The sequence below is a fragment of the Oryx dammah genome, unplaced genomic scaffold, assembly GCF_014754425.2.
Source record: "Oryx dammah isolate SB20612 unplaced genomic scaffold, SCBI_Odam_1.1 HiC_scaffold_29, whole genome shotgun sequence".
Lineage (NCBI taxonomy): Eukaryota > Metazoa > Chordata > Mammalia > Artiodactyla > Bovidae > Oryx > Oryx dammah.
This window is the reverse complement of record NW_024070213.1, coordinates 96,005,025-96,022,091: the sequence shown is the minus strand read 5'-3', so window position 1 is coordinate 96,022,091 and position 17,067 is coordinate 96,005,025. Positions and strand designations below refer to the sequence as shown.

At 33.8% G+C, this 17,067-nt stretch overlaps 1 protein-coding gene across 2 annotated transcripts in view; it reads right to left on the bottom strand.

Moving 5' to 3' along the window:
* Window positions 1-603: 603 nt before the first annotated feature.
* Window positions 604-17,067, bottom strand: part of DCN (decorin) — a 38,023-nt gene continuing 21,559 nt past the window's right edge. For both annotated transcript variants that reach the window (XM_040234424.1, XM_040234425.1), the window contains exons 4-8: window positions 14,963-15,176; window positions 14,044-14,157; window positions 9,569-9,662; window positions 5,575-5,713; window positions 604-1,306 (exon numbers count right to left, since the gene is read on the bottom strand). In XM_040234424.1, the coding sequence (XP_040090358.1) occupies window positions 1,112-1,306; window positions 5,575-5,713; window positions 9,569-9,662; window positions 14,044-14,157; window positions 14,963-15,176 (756 nt within the window). In that variant the 3' untranslated portion in view covers window positions 604-1,111. The remainder of the gene's footprint in view (window positions 1,307-5,574; window positions 5,714-9,568; window positions 9,663-14,043; window positions 14,158-14,962; window positions 15,177-17,067) is intronic.

The window sequence follows — 17,067 nt, the reverse complement described above, 5'->3', positions numbered from 1 at the left end:
ATCTACTAGCAAGACTGTTTTGTATTCCCCTTCATAGTTTAAACCAGTTTGGGTCGCGGTATTTACAATCAGAAAACATACAAGGTTATACAAGACATAAATTGTTCTCATGTGTTTGCTTATTAGACATTGATATCATACACGTACTTTTGATAAATATTTACTCTTGGTAAAGCAGCCCATTCCCCAGGCTTGTTGAATGATCTGCTTTGATAGCTATTTTTAAATTCTACACAAAAGAATTTATAAAACTGAAGGTTTAGCTAAATGCATGAAATATTTCTAATACATCTAGTAAGGACAGAAATGTTTATGTGAGCAGATTGATTATACATAAAGTTTTAAAACTGATTTAGTATCCAGTAACTGAAAATATTATTTTTTTAGACCAATAAGAAAAAGTCAGTTTTGTGCCTTATCAGCTTAACACTGAATATAGATTAAGTAAGTTATAATACACAAACATCAAAGGACAGGGGTAGAATACAAATCTGAGAACTTGAAAAGATGTGCTGTTTTTATCAAGAAAGCAATGTCTACTCTCTTCAGCAGATTGAGTTTAGGGAAGATTTAAAATTACGCCTTTATACAATAGTAATTTTAAATGTACTTGTGAATTTATTTTTTTCAAAACAATGACATTAGCAAAAATTTTACATAGCCTGGATTGAATTTACACACTCAAATGAGGCTTTATCAATACTAATGGGGATGAATACATTGCTAGACTATGTCAACGGAGCTAATCCCCCGCCGTGAGTTACAGAAGATTGATACCATCTTTATTTGATTCTTTCTGGAAATTAAATGCTCTACTAAAATTGTTTACTCCAAATTTTACATTAGTAAAATAAGAATATCTGCAATAGCTCAGTTAACATCAATAATAAGCTTCAAAAAAGGATTCTGAAAATGGCAGGCAAAATATTTTTTTATTGTAGGCAATTATTTAAACTGCATATTTGGCTTTATGCATAATAAGTCATGTGGGAAAAACATCCACATTGCAGATAGATTTCCAGTATCTAATTTTCTTTCTTTTTTTTTTTTTTCCGAGCAATGACATTAATGGGATTTTGCCAGGTTATAAAAATGAGGGTTTTCTTGGGAGCTACTTGTAGTTTCCAAGCTGAACAGCAGCACGCACGTAGACACATCGGAAGGTGGATGGCTGGATCTCCCAGTACTGGACTGGGTTGCTGAAAAGGCTCACTCCTGAATAAGAAGCCTTTTTGGTGTTGTATCCGGGCGGGCAGAAGTCGTTAGAGCCGATTGCAGAGATATTGTTGTTGTGAAGGTAGACAACCTGCAACCCAAATAATGGCACATGGTTATTTTTCTCTAAATATATGGAGACCGTACATGTAAACACTTAATTCTTTTTTAGCATGCTCATCCCTCAGTTTAAATATCTTAATACTTATCAAACCAAATGTTTGATTTCTCTCCCCTTTTTAATCTTGTTTTTCCCTTCCTTAGTCTTCCTCATCTCAGTATATGGCATTTCAGTCTTTCCAGATGACTGAGGCTAAAAACATTGTCATTATCCTTGACTCTCCCTGTCTTACACTTTTTGCCCTACCATCAACAAATCCTGCTAGTGTAACCTTAAAAAAAAAAAGTGTAATCCAGTTCTTCTCCCCATATCTACTCCTATAACCTTATGCAAAGCCACTATTATCTCCTTTTAAATTATTGAAGCTGCTCTGATCTTCCTGTTTCCTCTTTTGCCTTCTTGAAGTCTGTTTTTTCTTTCTCTTTTCTACCTTCTTACTTTCCTTCCTTCCAACTATTATTTTAAAAACTAAGCAAGTTATATCATCCTGCCTCAGTACCCCAGCAGCTTCCCATCTCATGCAGAGCAAAAGCTAAAGTTCTCACAATGACACATCCTACTTGATCTGGCCATCCTTCTACTCTGAGCTCATCTCTCTTCACTGTTCAGCCCAACCTCCCTGACCTACTTGCTTCTCTTCAGCTAGAGTACTGTCTCTCCTCAGGTTGACACACACCATATCCTTCTTTTGCCATAAACTCCAAGATGTCTGCCAGGCTGACTCATGTAATTCATTTATCCTTACCAAAGAAGTCTTTCTTGACTATCCCATTCTGCTATTTGCTATTCCAATTATATTTATTTTTATTCAGAGCAATGATCACTATATTTGCTTTTTGTCTGTTTTGCTCCTCTAAAATAAAAGCTCTATGAGGCGGGAAACCTGTTCTGCTTTATTTGTGACTATATCTCTGGTGTCTGCTAGAACAGAGTAGATGTTCAATAAATATGTGTTAAATGAATAAATGAATGATTTCATGGTTATTTCATAAATTGTGTCCATATGGAATATTATATCTTCAGGGCAAAGATAAAATTATAGACTATTTAAAGAATTACCTAAAATAAGGAAGTAATATAGTAAAGTATGAGAGGGTATAGAGTATTAGAATCAGAATTAAAAATCACAAACTCTAAGAAATACATGAATGTCACTGTATTTGGAATAAGCAGACCTAGAAATTTTTAACAAAAATGTATTCTATGTTACAAGTTCTATTCAATGAATATAACATTATAGTTCATTAGAAATTTTTTCTGAAATATATTTTATGATTATGTTTAAGACAATGGCCATTTGCTCAGATTTTTTTTTTTAGCAAAACTAAATATCAGACTTAAAAAGAAGTTTGAAAATGAATTTTTTTACTCCCATTATTTATATGTGAATTCTGAAGAATAGAAGTGATTGACCATAAACCAAGGCAAAAATATAATGGTAAAGCAATAATTTCTTAAGCAAGCTATAAAATCTATGAGGTCCTTCCTTAAAATAACTGACTTGAAATATTGTTCCACTCACCAGAATATTTATATTCATATCCTGGTGAAAAGTCTTGATTAAGAAAAGTTTTATGAAAAGAACAATAGATGTCTTACAGAAACAGAAACAAGGGATATTAATATCAAAACAATATCTGTAAGGTTTGTGTGTGTGTGTATGTGTGCATGTGATTCTCAAACTTTGAAAATTTCTTGTTGTCATTGGAGAGTCTCCATTGTTTAACAATAATTAAAAAGAAAGGAGAGGTGCTTGGTGAGAGTCTATGGCTAATAGTTAAAATAAGAGAAGGAAATATCAAGACATAAAGCAAGTGTTAGTCTGTGTAAAAAGGAAATTAAATTTCCAGCTCATTATATGAGGTCAATATTTTCTTACAGCTAAACAAAAATCATCACAAAAAAGAAAGCTCTAGTCAAAATATCACACATGAATATAGACAGAAAATTAACAAAATATTAGGAAATTATATATCACAATATATATAAAAAAAAGACTGTTCACCATGGTCAAAACCAAACATGATTTTTCTCAAGGATTTAAATTTATTTAACTGGAAATCAATTAAGTTAATATAGCATATTAAAGGAATAAAAGCAAAAATCACATAATCATCTCAACAGAAAGAGAAAACATTGGGAAAAAACATACATTTATGATAAAAATTTTCAGTAAACTAAAAATCAAAGGAAACATTTTTAACTTGATAAAGAGCATCTACAAAAGACCTATAGCTAGCATCATGCCTAATGACAAAAGGTTGATTGCCCTTGTAAAATAGGGATCAAACAAAGATGTCTAATTTCTTTTTTTTTAATTGGAGGTCACATGTACCCCAGTGTTCAAAGATGTCTAATTCTATCACTTCTACCAACATTGTACCATAGATTCTAGCCAATGCAGTGAAGCAAGAAAAGAAATTCTAAAAATTCAGATGAGAAAGAATAATTAAAATCTCTTTATTTACAAATTATAAGATCCTGAGTGTAGACTATCCAAAGGAATGTATTAAAAGTACTACAACTGAAAATAATTTTAGCATAGGACACTAGCACTAGGACAGAAGATAGATGCACAAAAATCAACTGAATTTCTATAAACTAACAAAAAAAATCAAAAATAAAATTAAAGGAAACCATCCATAACAGCACCAAAAATAACACAAAATTTAGAAATGACCTTAATAAATTGTAAAACTTGCATACTAAAAATGCCAAAATATTGCTGTGAGAAAATAAAGACAAAATAGAGAGATATTCCATGTTTGTGCATTTGAAGACTCAAAGTTATTGCAAGGAAAATTCTTTCCTGAATGATCTGTAGATTCAACACAATTCCTATTGAAGCCCTAGCAATCTATTTGAGAAGAAATGAACAAGCTGGCCCTAAAATTTGAATGGAATGCAAAGAAACAAGAACAGCCAAAATTTTGAAAAATAAGAACAAGGTTAGAGGAACTTCATTTCTCATTTCTAAACATAATCAGAAGTTACAGTTATCAAAAGGTATAGTACTAGCAAAATAAAATGTGGTATATCCATACAATGATGTACAATTCATCAATAAAAATGATTGAATTACTGACACATGCTGTGATATGGATGACCTTAAATTACTCTGATAAGTGAAAGAAGCCAACCACAAAAGCTACACCTTGTATGATTACATTTAGAAATGTCTAGAAAAGATAAATATATAGAGACAAAAAACAGATTAATGATTCCCTATGCCTGAGAACGAGATTGAGAACAAATAGAAATAAATATATAAGAGGCCTTTTTGGGAGGTAATCAAAATATTCTAAAACTATATTGTGGTGATAGTTGGATATATATAATTTTACTAAAAATATTTGGACTATATGGATATAGAAAAAAAAAGTAGAGTAGGTGAAACCGCTAAAAGCCTCGAGAAATGCAGGTAATATGACTACACAGATGCCAATTGGAAATGGGAAACTAAGAGCAAGGTCCTTTTGAATGTGGGACCCTGTGTAAATGTCCATGAAATTTGCTGATATTCAACAAAGATTTCAAAACGGCATGTTTGTTAATTTTTTCTCTGTGACCACAGTCACACTATATATTGAGCTTTTTGTATATATAATCTTTTAAAAATACACAATTTAAATAACATGTTTGTTTAATTTCCTCAAGATAACAATGGAAATCTTATATTGTTATATATAAAATCACTATGACTACTTAAAGTAATAAGCATGACCTACATTTATAGATTTATGAACTGTAAAGCTCTATTAGCATAGTGAACCACTGAACCATATCTTCTTATCTTTAAGAATACATGATAACTGATAATTTATATGAAGTTAATTCAGTCACACAGCTAGGTAAACATTGTCTTTTGACCTACAAGATGTTTGTTGAAACTCAAAGTTAAAACTACTATTTTATTTCATATCCATAGATTACAGATGATATATAAACACTATGTATTTGTTACACTGATCTGTGACTTGAAACTACCCTGCTTCATGAAAAATACATTCTGGAAGCAAGTAATATAGTAAGTTCAAGGTAGTAGTCCTAATTTTTTAAAAATTAATACTAATTTAAACTTATATATCTCACAGAACCAGAATGAAAATTCATGTAGAAACATTAAAAATATCTCTCTGCAAAAACATTTCTAAGCAGAACTTCCTGCCTCCAGGCATTCCCATAGGGATGATTTGCTCCCTAGATATTCCTCACAATAGTTAGTGGCTTTATATTACCTGGATGTACTTATGATCGGCCAGCCCACCGGGCACTTTGACAAGCTTGTTGTTGTTCAAATGAAGTTCCCTCAAATGAGGAGTGTTGGCCAAAGAGCCATTGTCAACAGCAGAGATGCTGTTGAAACTCAGTCCCAACCTGCAACAGAAAACAGAAATGAATGGATCCACTGCACATGGATGCCTTCTTACAATAGGAAAGGCATTTTTGTTTTGTTTTGTTTTGTTTTGTTTTTGTACTATTACCTCTGCCTAATGTGATTTTCCCCAAACTATCTGAGCTTGGATAGAGCCCATTTGTTCTTAAGGTTTCATCTCAGATACAGTCTGCCCCTAGTGAATGCTGCTCATATAGCACCCTGTTGTCACCCTCTTGTAACACTCAAGGGGCTGTGTACTTGTGTGTCTTGCTTTGAGAAAAGTGAGTGTCTTGTATATCTGGTACTAACCCAGAGCTTGATGTGATCAAGAGTTGATTGTTTAATGAATGCAGTTAACTCAACTGAGGCAAAATGAAAGGGACACTATTAATATTTGGGTCACTTTGTAAATCAAGCAGTTGTATTTTTATTGTACAAATATATTTGTTGTAAATAAAAAGTGAAAGTTTGTAATGTCAACAAATCTACCTGCCAGAAAGCTCAACAGAAAATATGTTTAAAAGAGTCTATCAATGACAATCTGTTACTGTCAGAATATGCCTGGTATCAATATTCCTGGCTTCTGACACTGATCTCTGAGCTATGAGCCCTAGAGCCCTGATCTCTGACCCTTATCTTGCCCCCTCTTCCATTTCTCATACAATGTCACTCAAGGTTCTGGGTTGTATTTTTTTAATTAAATGTTTAACAAGTGAGAGTCTGCAGCTTTGATGTTCCCTCACAGGGCGTGCTAGGTCACTTCATTCATATTCGACTCTCTGCGACCCTATAGACTGGAGCCTACCAGGCTCTTCTGTCTATGGGACTCTCCAGGCGAAAATACTGGAGTGGGTTGTCATGCCCTTCTCCAGGGGATCTTCAAGACCCAGGGTTCAAACCTGTGGCTCCTGCCTGGCAGGCAGATTCTTTACCACTGAGCCACCATGGAAGCTCTCCCTCACAGTAAATCTGACTCAAAACTCAGAAGAAGCTGACTTGAAGACAGAACCACTGGACCCAACATTCTCAGCATTAGTATCTGTCAGCACCAGGGTGCTGTCAATCCAAAAGTGCAGAGAGAGAGGAGGCAACAAAGCAGTGGAAGAGAACCAGAAAGCTCAAAGGGAGAGGAAGCAGAAGAATCTCTTGAAGTCCTTCAAATTTAGTGAAAAAGACTTGGCCCTTTTTGAAGAATGATTCCTGCTTGCCTTCAGTGAGTTGAGATTTTTGAGCCCTTTTGGGATTTAGATGTTGACATAGGGCTTCCCTGATGGCTAAGCTGGTAAAGAATCTGCCTGCAATGCAGGAGGCCTGGGTTCTATCCTTGGGTTGGGAAGATCCCCTGGAGAATGGAACTGCTATCCATTCCACTATTCTGGCCTGGAGAATTCCATGGACTGTATAGTCCATAGGATCTGCAAAGAATCGGACACAACTGAGTGACTTTCACTTTAGGTAACCAAAGTCTTCCAATTTTCATCATGACTTGGTATTTGAAGTAACTGAGATTAAAGTGTGCTGACTTTAGGCTATTGATAACACAGGTGGCTTGCCTTACTTGTTGATTATCAGCCTGGCACCTTGTCCCATAATATTTTGTCTTTCCCTAGTCTTACACTTTCATTTGTTTCTGGTCTTTCCTTTTCTATTTCAGAACCTTGACTCCTAGTTCTTATAGCAATCCAAGTCCCATACCCAATTTGGACTAATACATTTCTTAGAATATAATATTCCTAATAATCTAATTGAAGGAAACTACATTTTCAATGATCAATTTATATTCACTCATCAAATGTTTTTTAGAACCTATTATGTTAAAGACTTTTGTTCTAGGCTTGTGAGAGCAGAGGAGACGTGGCTCAAAAACCATGATTCTTTCCATCAAAGAAAATTCCACCTATTAGGAGAGAATATGGTTATATATGCTTAATAAGAAAAGGGAAGTTTGCCTGAAAAACCACTTCATATTCTTGCAGAGGGACATACAGGATTTTCTCTTTACTTGTTCCTAATAAGTAATTGGAATATTTGCCCTGCAACAATGTTCTGAGATTAGTGGCTGCTTTTTTCTCCTTTTCACAGTTGTGATTTTCAGCACCAATGTACCTCTCATGTTCCAGAATCAGGGAGGAGCAAACAACATAAGGATTTGATGCTTTATGAGATAGATTTTTCTGAACTTGATTCCAAAGAGAAATGTATTTAATCAATTCAAGAATTGAGAAAGTTTGCTTGGCCAGTGAGGCAATTTTCTCTTATTTAATGACTGGAATTCAAAATCTTTTTAAACAAAAATCTTCATTTCTATTGACCTTCTCAAAGTTTATTAGCTCTTTATGCTTCTGTTTGATAAAAAGTATGTGATGTTAATTTTAAAGTGTGGAATCTTAAAGTCTCCATACCACTTTCAGTACAAAATAAACTTACTTTTCTAAAATGGCACAATATTATGAATGATTTACCACATTTAGAATTTTATACTATTGGCAATCCCTACTACTTATACTCCTCCTAATACTACTGATAATAATCCAATAATAATAGCTGTCCTAAGGCTTCCCTGGTAGCTCAGATGGTAAAGCGTCTGCCTACAATGCAGGAGACCCAGGTTCAATCCCTGGAGAGGGGTTGCAAAGATCTTCTGGAGAAGGAAATGGCACCCCACTCCAGTATTCTTGCCTGAAAAATCCCATGGACTGAGGAGCCTGGTAGGCTACAGTCCATGGGGTCGCAAAGAGTCAGACAGGACTGAGCAACTTCACTTTCTTTCAAAGACACTTCCACACAGTGAGAAATGCAACTTATCTTCCTACATTTCTCTCTAGCTAGAGTGGCTTAACACATAAAGGTAGGTAACACTATTTTGAATATTATTTTCTCCATTAGAGACTAATTAAAATTGCTTTAGACAATGGATTTCTTATCATTTGAGATACCAGGGACAGTCACATGCATATACCACCTCCATCCCTCATGCTCCCCTGGGTCACTGGGGGATACCCACAGAAACAGGGGAAAACTGCATTATATATACATCTGCTTTTACATATTTCTCAAAGATAAATGATATGCTTTGTATTTATTTATCCATGATGAAATTTATGTGCAAAAAAAGGAGTGAGCCTATTTGGCATAACACTATGCTTCTCAGCAAGGATATTCAGCAGTACATGTGAATCAGGAGCAGACTGTTCGTGAAGACAGTTGAAAGGGTCTGCCAATACTCTTTTTCCTGCTTCGCCAGATTACAAATATAAAAAAAAACTGAAATTAGGTTAGAAAGCAGAATGGGCATTAATGATCATCTATGAGGAAAAAAAGTTTAGAAGGGTCAGAAAAAAAAAAATTGAGAGTATATTTAATGTCCAGAGAGACATTTTAAATTCTTCAGAGAACAGGAGTTAGAAAACCACATGATATGTATTCTAATACATGCAGTAAGATGCCCAATATTTTCATGCCCTGGTAGCTTTTATTTTAATACATTTTCAAATTCTGAATACTATGTTATAATTACTTAGACTTCAGTTTGATACAATCAAGTTAGAACATATTGAATGAGAATACAGATTTAATCAAATACTTGGTACATGTGATATATCTTAATCTAAAAACAGTATGGTATTCATAAAATATAAGGCTGATGTTAGTGGACTTATGATAAGTACACTATTTCATTAGTTTTTTTTTTTTTTTAAATAATTCAGCAAAGCTGAAGTTTGTGGTTATTAGTTACAAAAACAAAAATTGTGGTACAGGCAAAAAATCAATCATCATGTTTCTAATTCCGAGCATATAGGCACTAATATATTGATCCATTTCACTGATAGAATGTTATGAAATAACATTATTACTTAGCCAAATTATTCAGTCCTTTCAGGCTAGCTGCATCAACTTTGGTGATTTTGTTGCCATCGAGATGTAATTCAGTAAGGGAAGGAGGAAGTCCTGCAATATGGAAATACAGGAAGTTAAATTAGCAGAGAAATATCATTAGAGAATGTATGAAGACTTAATGCAGACACATGTCATCAATTTTCCAAATGACGCTCAGTTTCAAAGGATTTGCTTTGCATCTTATTCATCAGTTTTGCTTTTCATCTTTTTCCTTCATCCCTTTTGCAATAATACACGTTTTCGGAAGTAGTACAAGCCATTTCTCGGACACGACTGAGCGACTTTACTTACTTTACAAGCCATTTCTACTTTTCTCCTAAACTGATTTCAACAAACGATGTTTGCTATGTAGTAGATTATCACGAAGTAGATTTTTGTCCTAGACACTGTCAATACAGTTGTAGACGTGAAGTCAAACTTTGAATCTCATTAGCTTCTCACACCTTTGTTAATGGGTTCACACTGCCATTGACAAGGGATAATGACTCTAAAATGAAGCTTTTGGCATTTGAAGTATAAATAAGTAATTATGGATAAGTTCAACCTATAAACAACCTTAATCACGTGTTTCCTTACTGAGATTCATTAATAACTAACACTTATATACTGTGCTGGCTTTAGTTTTAATCAATTTTTCCCTAAAAACATCGAATGTTTCTGTAACATGATGTGTAGAAAGAGCTTACTTGATCCTTTTGAATTAAGACTATTTCTTTATCCAAGAGGAATACAGAGTCCTATAATCGAGTGACCTGCCATACGTAGGGCACCTGGGGAAATAATTTGAAATCCAATGCATCAACTAAACCTCTGGATAGTACCTCGTGAATGGCTATGACCTCTAAAAATGTAGTAATGTAAGTATAAAAGTTTAAATACTATATTTTCATTCCCTCTTGCCATCTGAGGATCTATTATGTTTTTATACAGTTTTTTAAAAACTACATATTGTTCCATTTACAAGAACAGCAACAACTACAAAGAAAATAGCAAATTGGTTACATGGAGAACTAACATCTGCTTAGCAGATAGGATTGGTTCTTTGTCTATAATGAATCAAATCGGAAAATCACAGGTTCTGTTTGGCTTGAAATTTTCATTACATCCCACTGAACTCAGTCAAAACACTCCATTTAATGTAAAAGTTTATTCCATATTTTATTTGAAAATGACTATTAATTTCTCAACAGTAGGATGATTTATGTGGGAGATACCAAAGAAAGGAACTTCTGCTTTACTGTCTGTTATGTGCTGAACACTGAGATTAGCATTTTCCTAACCTAGCTCATGTAAGTTTTTTCAATATATAAATTATTTTTCATTAATTCTGTTTCATTGATGAAGTAACAGAGATTCACAGTTACCCATTTTGTAGGTTATCTAGCTACTAAGTGGGGACTGTGGTATGCTCCCAGATGGCCAAAGAGAATAACATGCTCTTCACTGAAGAAAATGAAATAACAATGGCATGATTCTTGCAAATAAATGTCAGGAAATCACAGTCAATAAAGGACTAAGGGATTTCAATCACTTTAGTCTCAGAATATATAAATGCGGATTTTTAAAACACTCTCATAAATAAAGCAAGTGAGTATATAGTAAAGCAATGAATGTGCATCCTTTCTTCCCTGTCACTATGAAAAGGTGTTTTTAAAACTGTAGTGTCTCTGGAACAACAATCATCACCACATCCCTCATTCTTACCTCATTCCTAAGTGTCTTCCCTTTGGGGACATCAGTTTCCCAAAAGGAAAGTTATGGTAAGTTTCACTGTGAAAGAGCAGTTTGCAATAGGAGGGTAGAGAGATCCAAATTTATAAAAAACATTATCAGCCTCTGCCACAGTAGCATTTAGCCAAAGATTCTACACCTGTTACTGTTTTTTCTTTTCCTTTTCCATTTTTAAGATAAAATACACTGAGAGCTTACTTTGGGCCAGATACTGTGTATGTACAAGTCTTATTTATATCTATTAATCCTCACAAGTATCCTGCAAGAGAAGTGTCACTAATACCACCATTTTATAGGTAGCAAAACTGAGGTTTTGGAAGTGTGGAATAATAAGCCTGAAGTCATAGGATAACTAAATGAATGAGTCAGTCCTCTTACCCAGGAAGGTCTGACTTCACAGTGTGAACTTAAATTCTCTCTGATCTACTCCACTGCCTTTTGATGTCACTCTGAGTGGAGACAACATGAGGAAGTTAAGACCCCTGGAAAGAGGCTACGTTCAGGCGTAAGGGCACCAGTCTAGGAAAGATAGACTCTTACGTGACACAGGTATAGATATGCACAGGAAGAAGGACCTAAGATGGCAGCAGAATGAAATGGTCAAACACATGAGTTATGGCATCAGCCCAGCACAACCCAGCTGTGCCACTGCCTAGCTTGGAGGCTTCCATCACAATTTACTTTATATCTTTCAGATTTATTTTCCTCAATTATAAGACAGGTGTGATAATATTACTTAAAAGGGTCATTTTGAGATTCATATAACAGAAGCCAAGAAAAGCATTTGGCATAATATAACAGAATTCATGAAAAGCATTTGGCATAAGTGCTTAATAAAACTGAGTTATTATGATTTTAATACTATTAAGAGTTTAGTAAATAAAAGCAAGTAGAAAAGATGAGAAAAGAGCCCTAGCATAGTAATAAACAGATATAAGAAATCAAAGAAAACTGATCACTAAGTGATGAAATGTATTATTGAGACATATTTAGGAGATGTAATTAGAAGAACAGCAAAATCAAAGAATGTGCTTTAATGCAAGTCATCTGGTAGCATGAAGTAATAAAAAATACCTGGACTTTAAATTCCAACTACTTTACTTTACCTCCTACAGCTCTAAGGCTTTAGAGAGTGTGTGTGTATATATATATATATAATAAAATGTATTATTGTAAATGTAAATTAAAATATATTTACAAATATAAAATCCCTGCACTGGTGATATAAAAATTACCTATTACCATGTAACAAGTCAGTGACCCAATATGAAAGTACTTTGTGAACTATAAATCAATTTCCCTTCATCTATCTATCAGTCTATCATCTGTCTATTGATCTATCATCTATCTATTATCTATACCAGTAGTTGCTATCAATGGGTATCAAAAACACTTTGTAGCAAAAATACTATAGAGAGGGCAAGGGGTAGTAAGAACCATCCTATGGACTAAGTACTCTCTAGAACTGAAATTTCAGTAGAAGCACAATAAAGGATAATTTTTTTCTGTGGGCAAGTACCTATATTTTGTATCAATTCAAGAACAAGACATCTAAACTGAGGAAAGGCCAGATTGAGGAGAAAATTTGAGAATACGGAGGAGGTTTTGTGTGACTGAAATGAATACCTGGGACCAGAAAAATGTGAAAATTAGAGAAACTTATTTTTGCTGATTTGTTGGCTTAAAAGCCTCTCCTGACTAAACCTTAGAATGGTGAGATTATCCCTGTGACTGTGATGATTGCTGTTTACTTGCTGGCTTTGCTCTAGGCAATAAGCTTCTTGAAGGCAGGCCTAGACCCTATTCACTGCCCTTTCTCCATGCTTATACTTTGCCTAAGCTAAATGAGTGTTTAAAATATTTTTAATGAATAATAGAAGGTAACAATAACTGACTACTTATTTACAGGCCAGATATTTTTCCATTTATTTAATTTTAAAACAATCCAATGAAGTGGATACTAATATTATTACCACTTTATGATTTTACAAATGTGTCATAGGTGTTGAATAACTTGTCCAAGATCATAGCCAATTAGTGACAGTCTGAACTCAAGCAGACTCCAAAATCCACACTCTTTACAACATATAACCACCACTCTTACAGTGTGACCATTGTGGATCTTGTTATTCAGAGAGTAGTGACTAGAATGTCCTAAAATGCAATGGAATTCACTAAGGGATTAGAGACTCAGTAAAAATTGGCTCAATTTCAGACGTTCTTCCATGGTATCATTTTTTAAAACAAAGCACTACAAAAGCAGTCTATTTTTTAAATAACTATAATTTTTTTCTTTATGATATCACAATTCTATAATATAAAACCATTGTCTGTTAATTTGCATCTTACATTAGATATAAGTATCTTTATAGCTGAAAGAGTCTAGCCATCTCTACAGTCAGCCTGGATGGCCCAGTGGCCAGCTAGTTTTGCTGGAACACTTTAAGGGATAGAGAATTTACTAGAAATAATGTTGGCCATTTGAGTCACCCTTCAAATTTTCAAAGACATACTTTTTTTAGTGTCAAAGCCTTTGGATTTAGATATTCAAATTGCTTTGAAGATCCGTGGCTGATTCAAGTCAATGTGTGGCAAAAACCACTAAAATATTGTAAAGTAATTAGCTTCCAATTAAAATAAATAAATTAATTAAAAAATATCGAATGAACAAAATATATATTAAAAAAAGAATTTTCATCACCTTGAGGGATGGTAGTTATATTAGTGTCAGCAATGCGGATGTAGGAGAGCTTCTTCATTCCCTGAAAGGCTCCATTTTCAATGCCTGAGCTCTTCAGTGGGTTGGTGCCAAGTTCTATAAATGCAATAAGTGCAAAACTTTTAGAGGACAACCTGAGGAAATTGCAAGCCAGAGCAATGTCTGCTCAACAAGAAAAAATTTGAATCAATAACAACTTGACTGAAAATACAAAAGAGAAATTAAAGGGCTTGTGTCTCAAAGGGATGGCAAAATGTGGTAAAAGTTTCCGTTATTAAAATAACCAAAAACAATAACAACAACAGAAATGATTTAGGAAAAAGTAATAATATGAAAAACAATATAACAACAAAATTATTTAAGGTCCATACACAGGTTTGCCTAGAAATCAACAAAAGTTAGTGTTTATAAATCACACTTGTTATGGGACAATTATTTAGATATATTAAAATATTGTTAAATAATATGAATCTAGCATTTTGCAAGCCAATTATACTATGACAAATATTTTATCTCATATAGAGAAAAACATTAGAACACATTATTTAAAGCAATGATTTATAGATGTTCAGACTAGACTATATTCCCACAATGTAAAGGTATTCTCCAAATATCTCTAATTAAGCACAGCTTAATTAATCCTGCATCTTGGGCCCACAGTAGGTAGTGAAGCATCAGCCCTAGAGACTTCTTCCTACATTTTCAGATCCTCAAGTTCAAGAATAAAATTTTTGTAAGGCACAGATTCAATACCCATTTCTCCTGGCCCAGCTACTGTTATTTCTACATGCTTTAAGAGCTGTAAATTGTAGCTAATTTACCTTCCTGTAGCTAAAGCTTACTTGTAATCTCTTAAGGTGACCCTGGAATCCTGGTTTTAGAGCTATAAGAATATCTGTACCTACGACAATCATCTGGTTCAATCCATTGAACACAGACTTTCGCACTTTGGTGATCTCGTTCTCATGGACACGCAGCTCCTGAAGAGTTTTGGGCATTTTCTCTGGCAATTCCTTCAGCTGATTCTTGGAAAGATAAAGTCGTTCCAATTTCACCAAAGGAGCAAATGCCCCAGGGCTGATTTTGCTAATTTTGTTGTTGATGAGAATCAGTGTCTGTAGATAGTGAACAAAAGCAACATCTTAATTCCAGAACCTTCCACTCAAAAAATATGTATGTCAAGCAAGTGTGTAATTTCATTCCATTTAAGGGACTAGCAGAGAAATCTGCAAACTTAGAAGAAATTGGAAAAAAATTAAACTGGAAGAAATTGGAAAAAAATTAAACTGATATGATTACTTGAAAAGCACATGAGAACCTGAACTTCAGGAGAAAAGGGGAGAGAAATTTGATAAAAAGCAGATTATACATAGAGAGATGTAGCTATTTAATTTTTAAACAATAAATGCTCCAAAATATTGAAATTACTAGAGTGACCTGGAAAGAATCTAGTGCCACAGACATCCATTCTCCAGTCAGCTTTTCAACCTCTAAGTCTATCTTCACTGGCTGTTGTCATGGAAGCCACGACAAAATGGTGGCACTAATTTATACCATCACCAACAAGGCAAGAGAGTAAAATTATCTCACAGCCTCACAGAATTTAATATAATCATTTTCCAAAAGTTTGCAAATCAACACATTATGTTGTAGTTCATTGCTTTACTTTGCATTTCCTTGTCTCTTGAGAGGTAAAAGAAATTTCCTTTTATTTTGCTACCATTAGTTTTATTTTTTGGAGGAAAAGGATTGCTTGGTCACAAAACTTCTCATTTTTCTTAATGTTTAATGTATTTTAATAAATGATTTATGGGTACATTATATTTTTCTTCTGTTTCTGCTCATTTTGCACATAATGGTTTTATGTAGTCAAATATGTTAATTTTTTGTAATTTTAAAATGTGTGTTTCTAAGTTCTCCTAATATAAGAAATTATTTGTAATCCATTATTGTTATACCATAGATACTGCTACACCTACTTTTGGACTACCTCAGTTATCTTCCAATGATCTGTGTATATACAGAACCACACTGCATTATGTCAACTTGTTGGCTTATCGTGAGGAATTTAGGATAATTTTATCAAGACCTAAGAAACTTCTATTTTCAATTGTGGTGTGTTTTTAGGCACATGTGAAAATGCAAAGGGGCAAGAAAAGAACAAAAGGAATAGAACAGTGGGAACCTTCCATCTCAAAAATATAAGACTATTTTTAGAAGGTAATAGCTAGTTTAATAACCATGTATATTCTCATGTAGTTTACATTATTTGATTAATTAAAACTTATTACAAATAATAAGTTAATAATCTTTTTAACTAATCCTCACAGGTGAATTGTTTGATTAAAATAAAATCCTAGGAAATTTCAGTAACTATTACAGAAAGTTAAAAAAAAAACATGAAGGTTAAAGTCTTAGGAAATTGATATTAATAAAATATCAGAAAAATCAGTAAAAGCCAGAGCTATAGGAGAGAAGAGAGGACTTGCATCATTAAAAAACAGTCAAAATGGTGGATGCTTAAATGTAAACACAGGATGGCCTTAATTGCCATCCGTGGGAGGAAATTCTGAAAGGCTGATGTAATCAAATGCATTAAACCTGGTCTGAAAAATCTGTCTTATTTTATGTTGAATGTTAAACCTATTATGAAGAGTCAGCCTGCTGATGTGTTACCTGCCATTTCAGGTAATAAAATATTACTTCTTTTACTAGATAATAACTAGACAATATCTCTACTGGTGAGTATGCTATAGTAATAACTGCTGCTATATTTTGGAGGTGGTGTGACATTTGTCCCCAGTTTTTTCTTCAGTAAAGCAGAAATAATAATAACACCTACAGGGGCTTGTTGTGAGGACTAAAAAAATCAATCACGTGTATAGACTGCTTTCTTGCAAAGCAACTTTCAAATAGCATTGTTTGTAGAAAAGAGAAAAATAAATAAACTACAAATTTTGATCATCATGATATAAAGTGAAGTGTTAGTTGCTCAGTTGTGTCTGA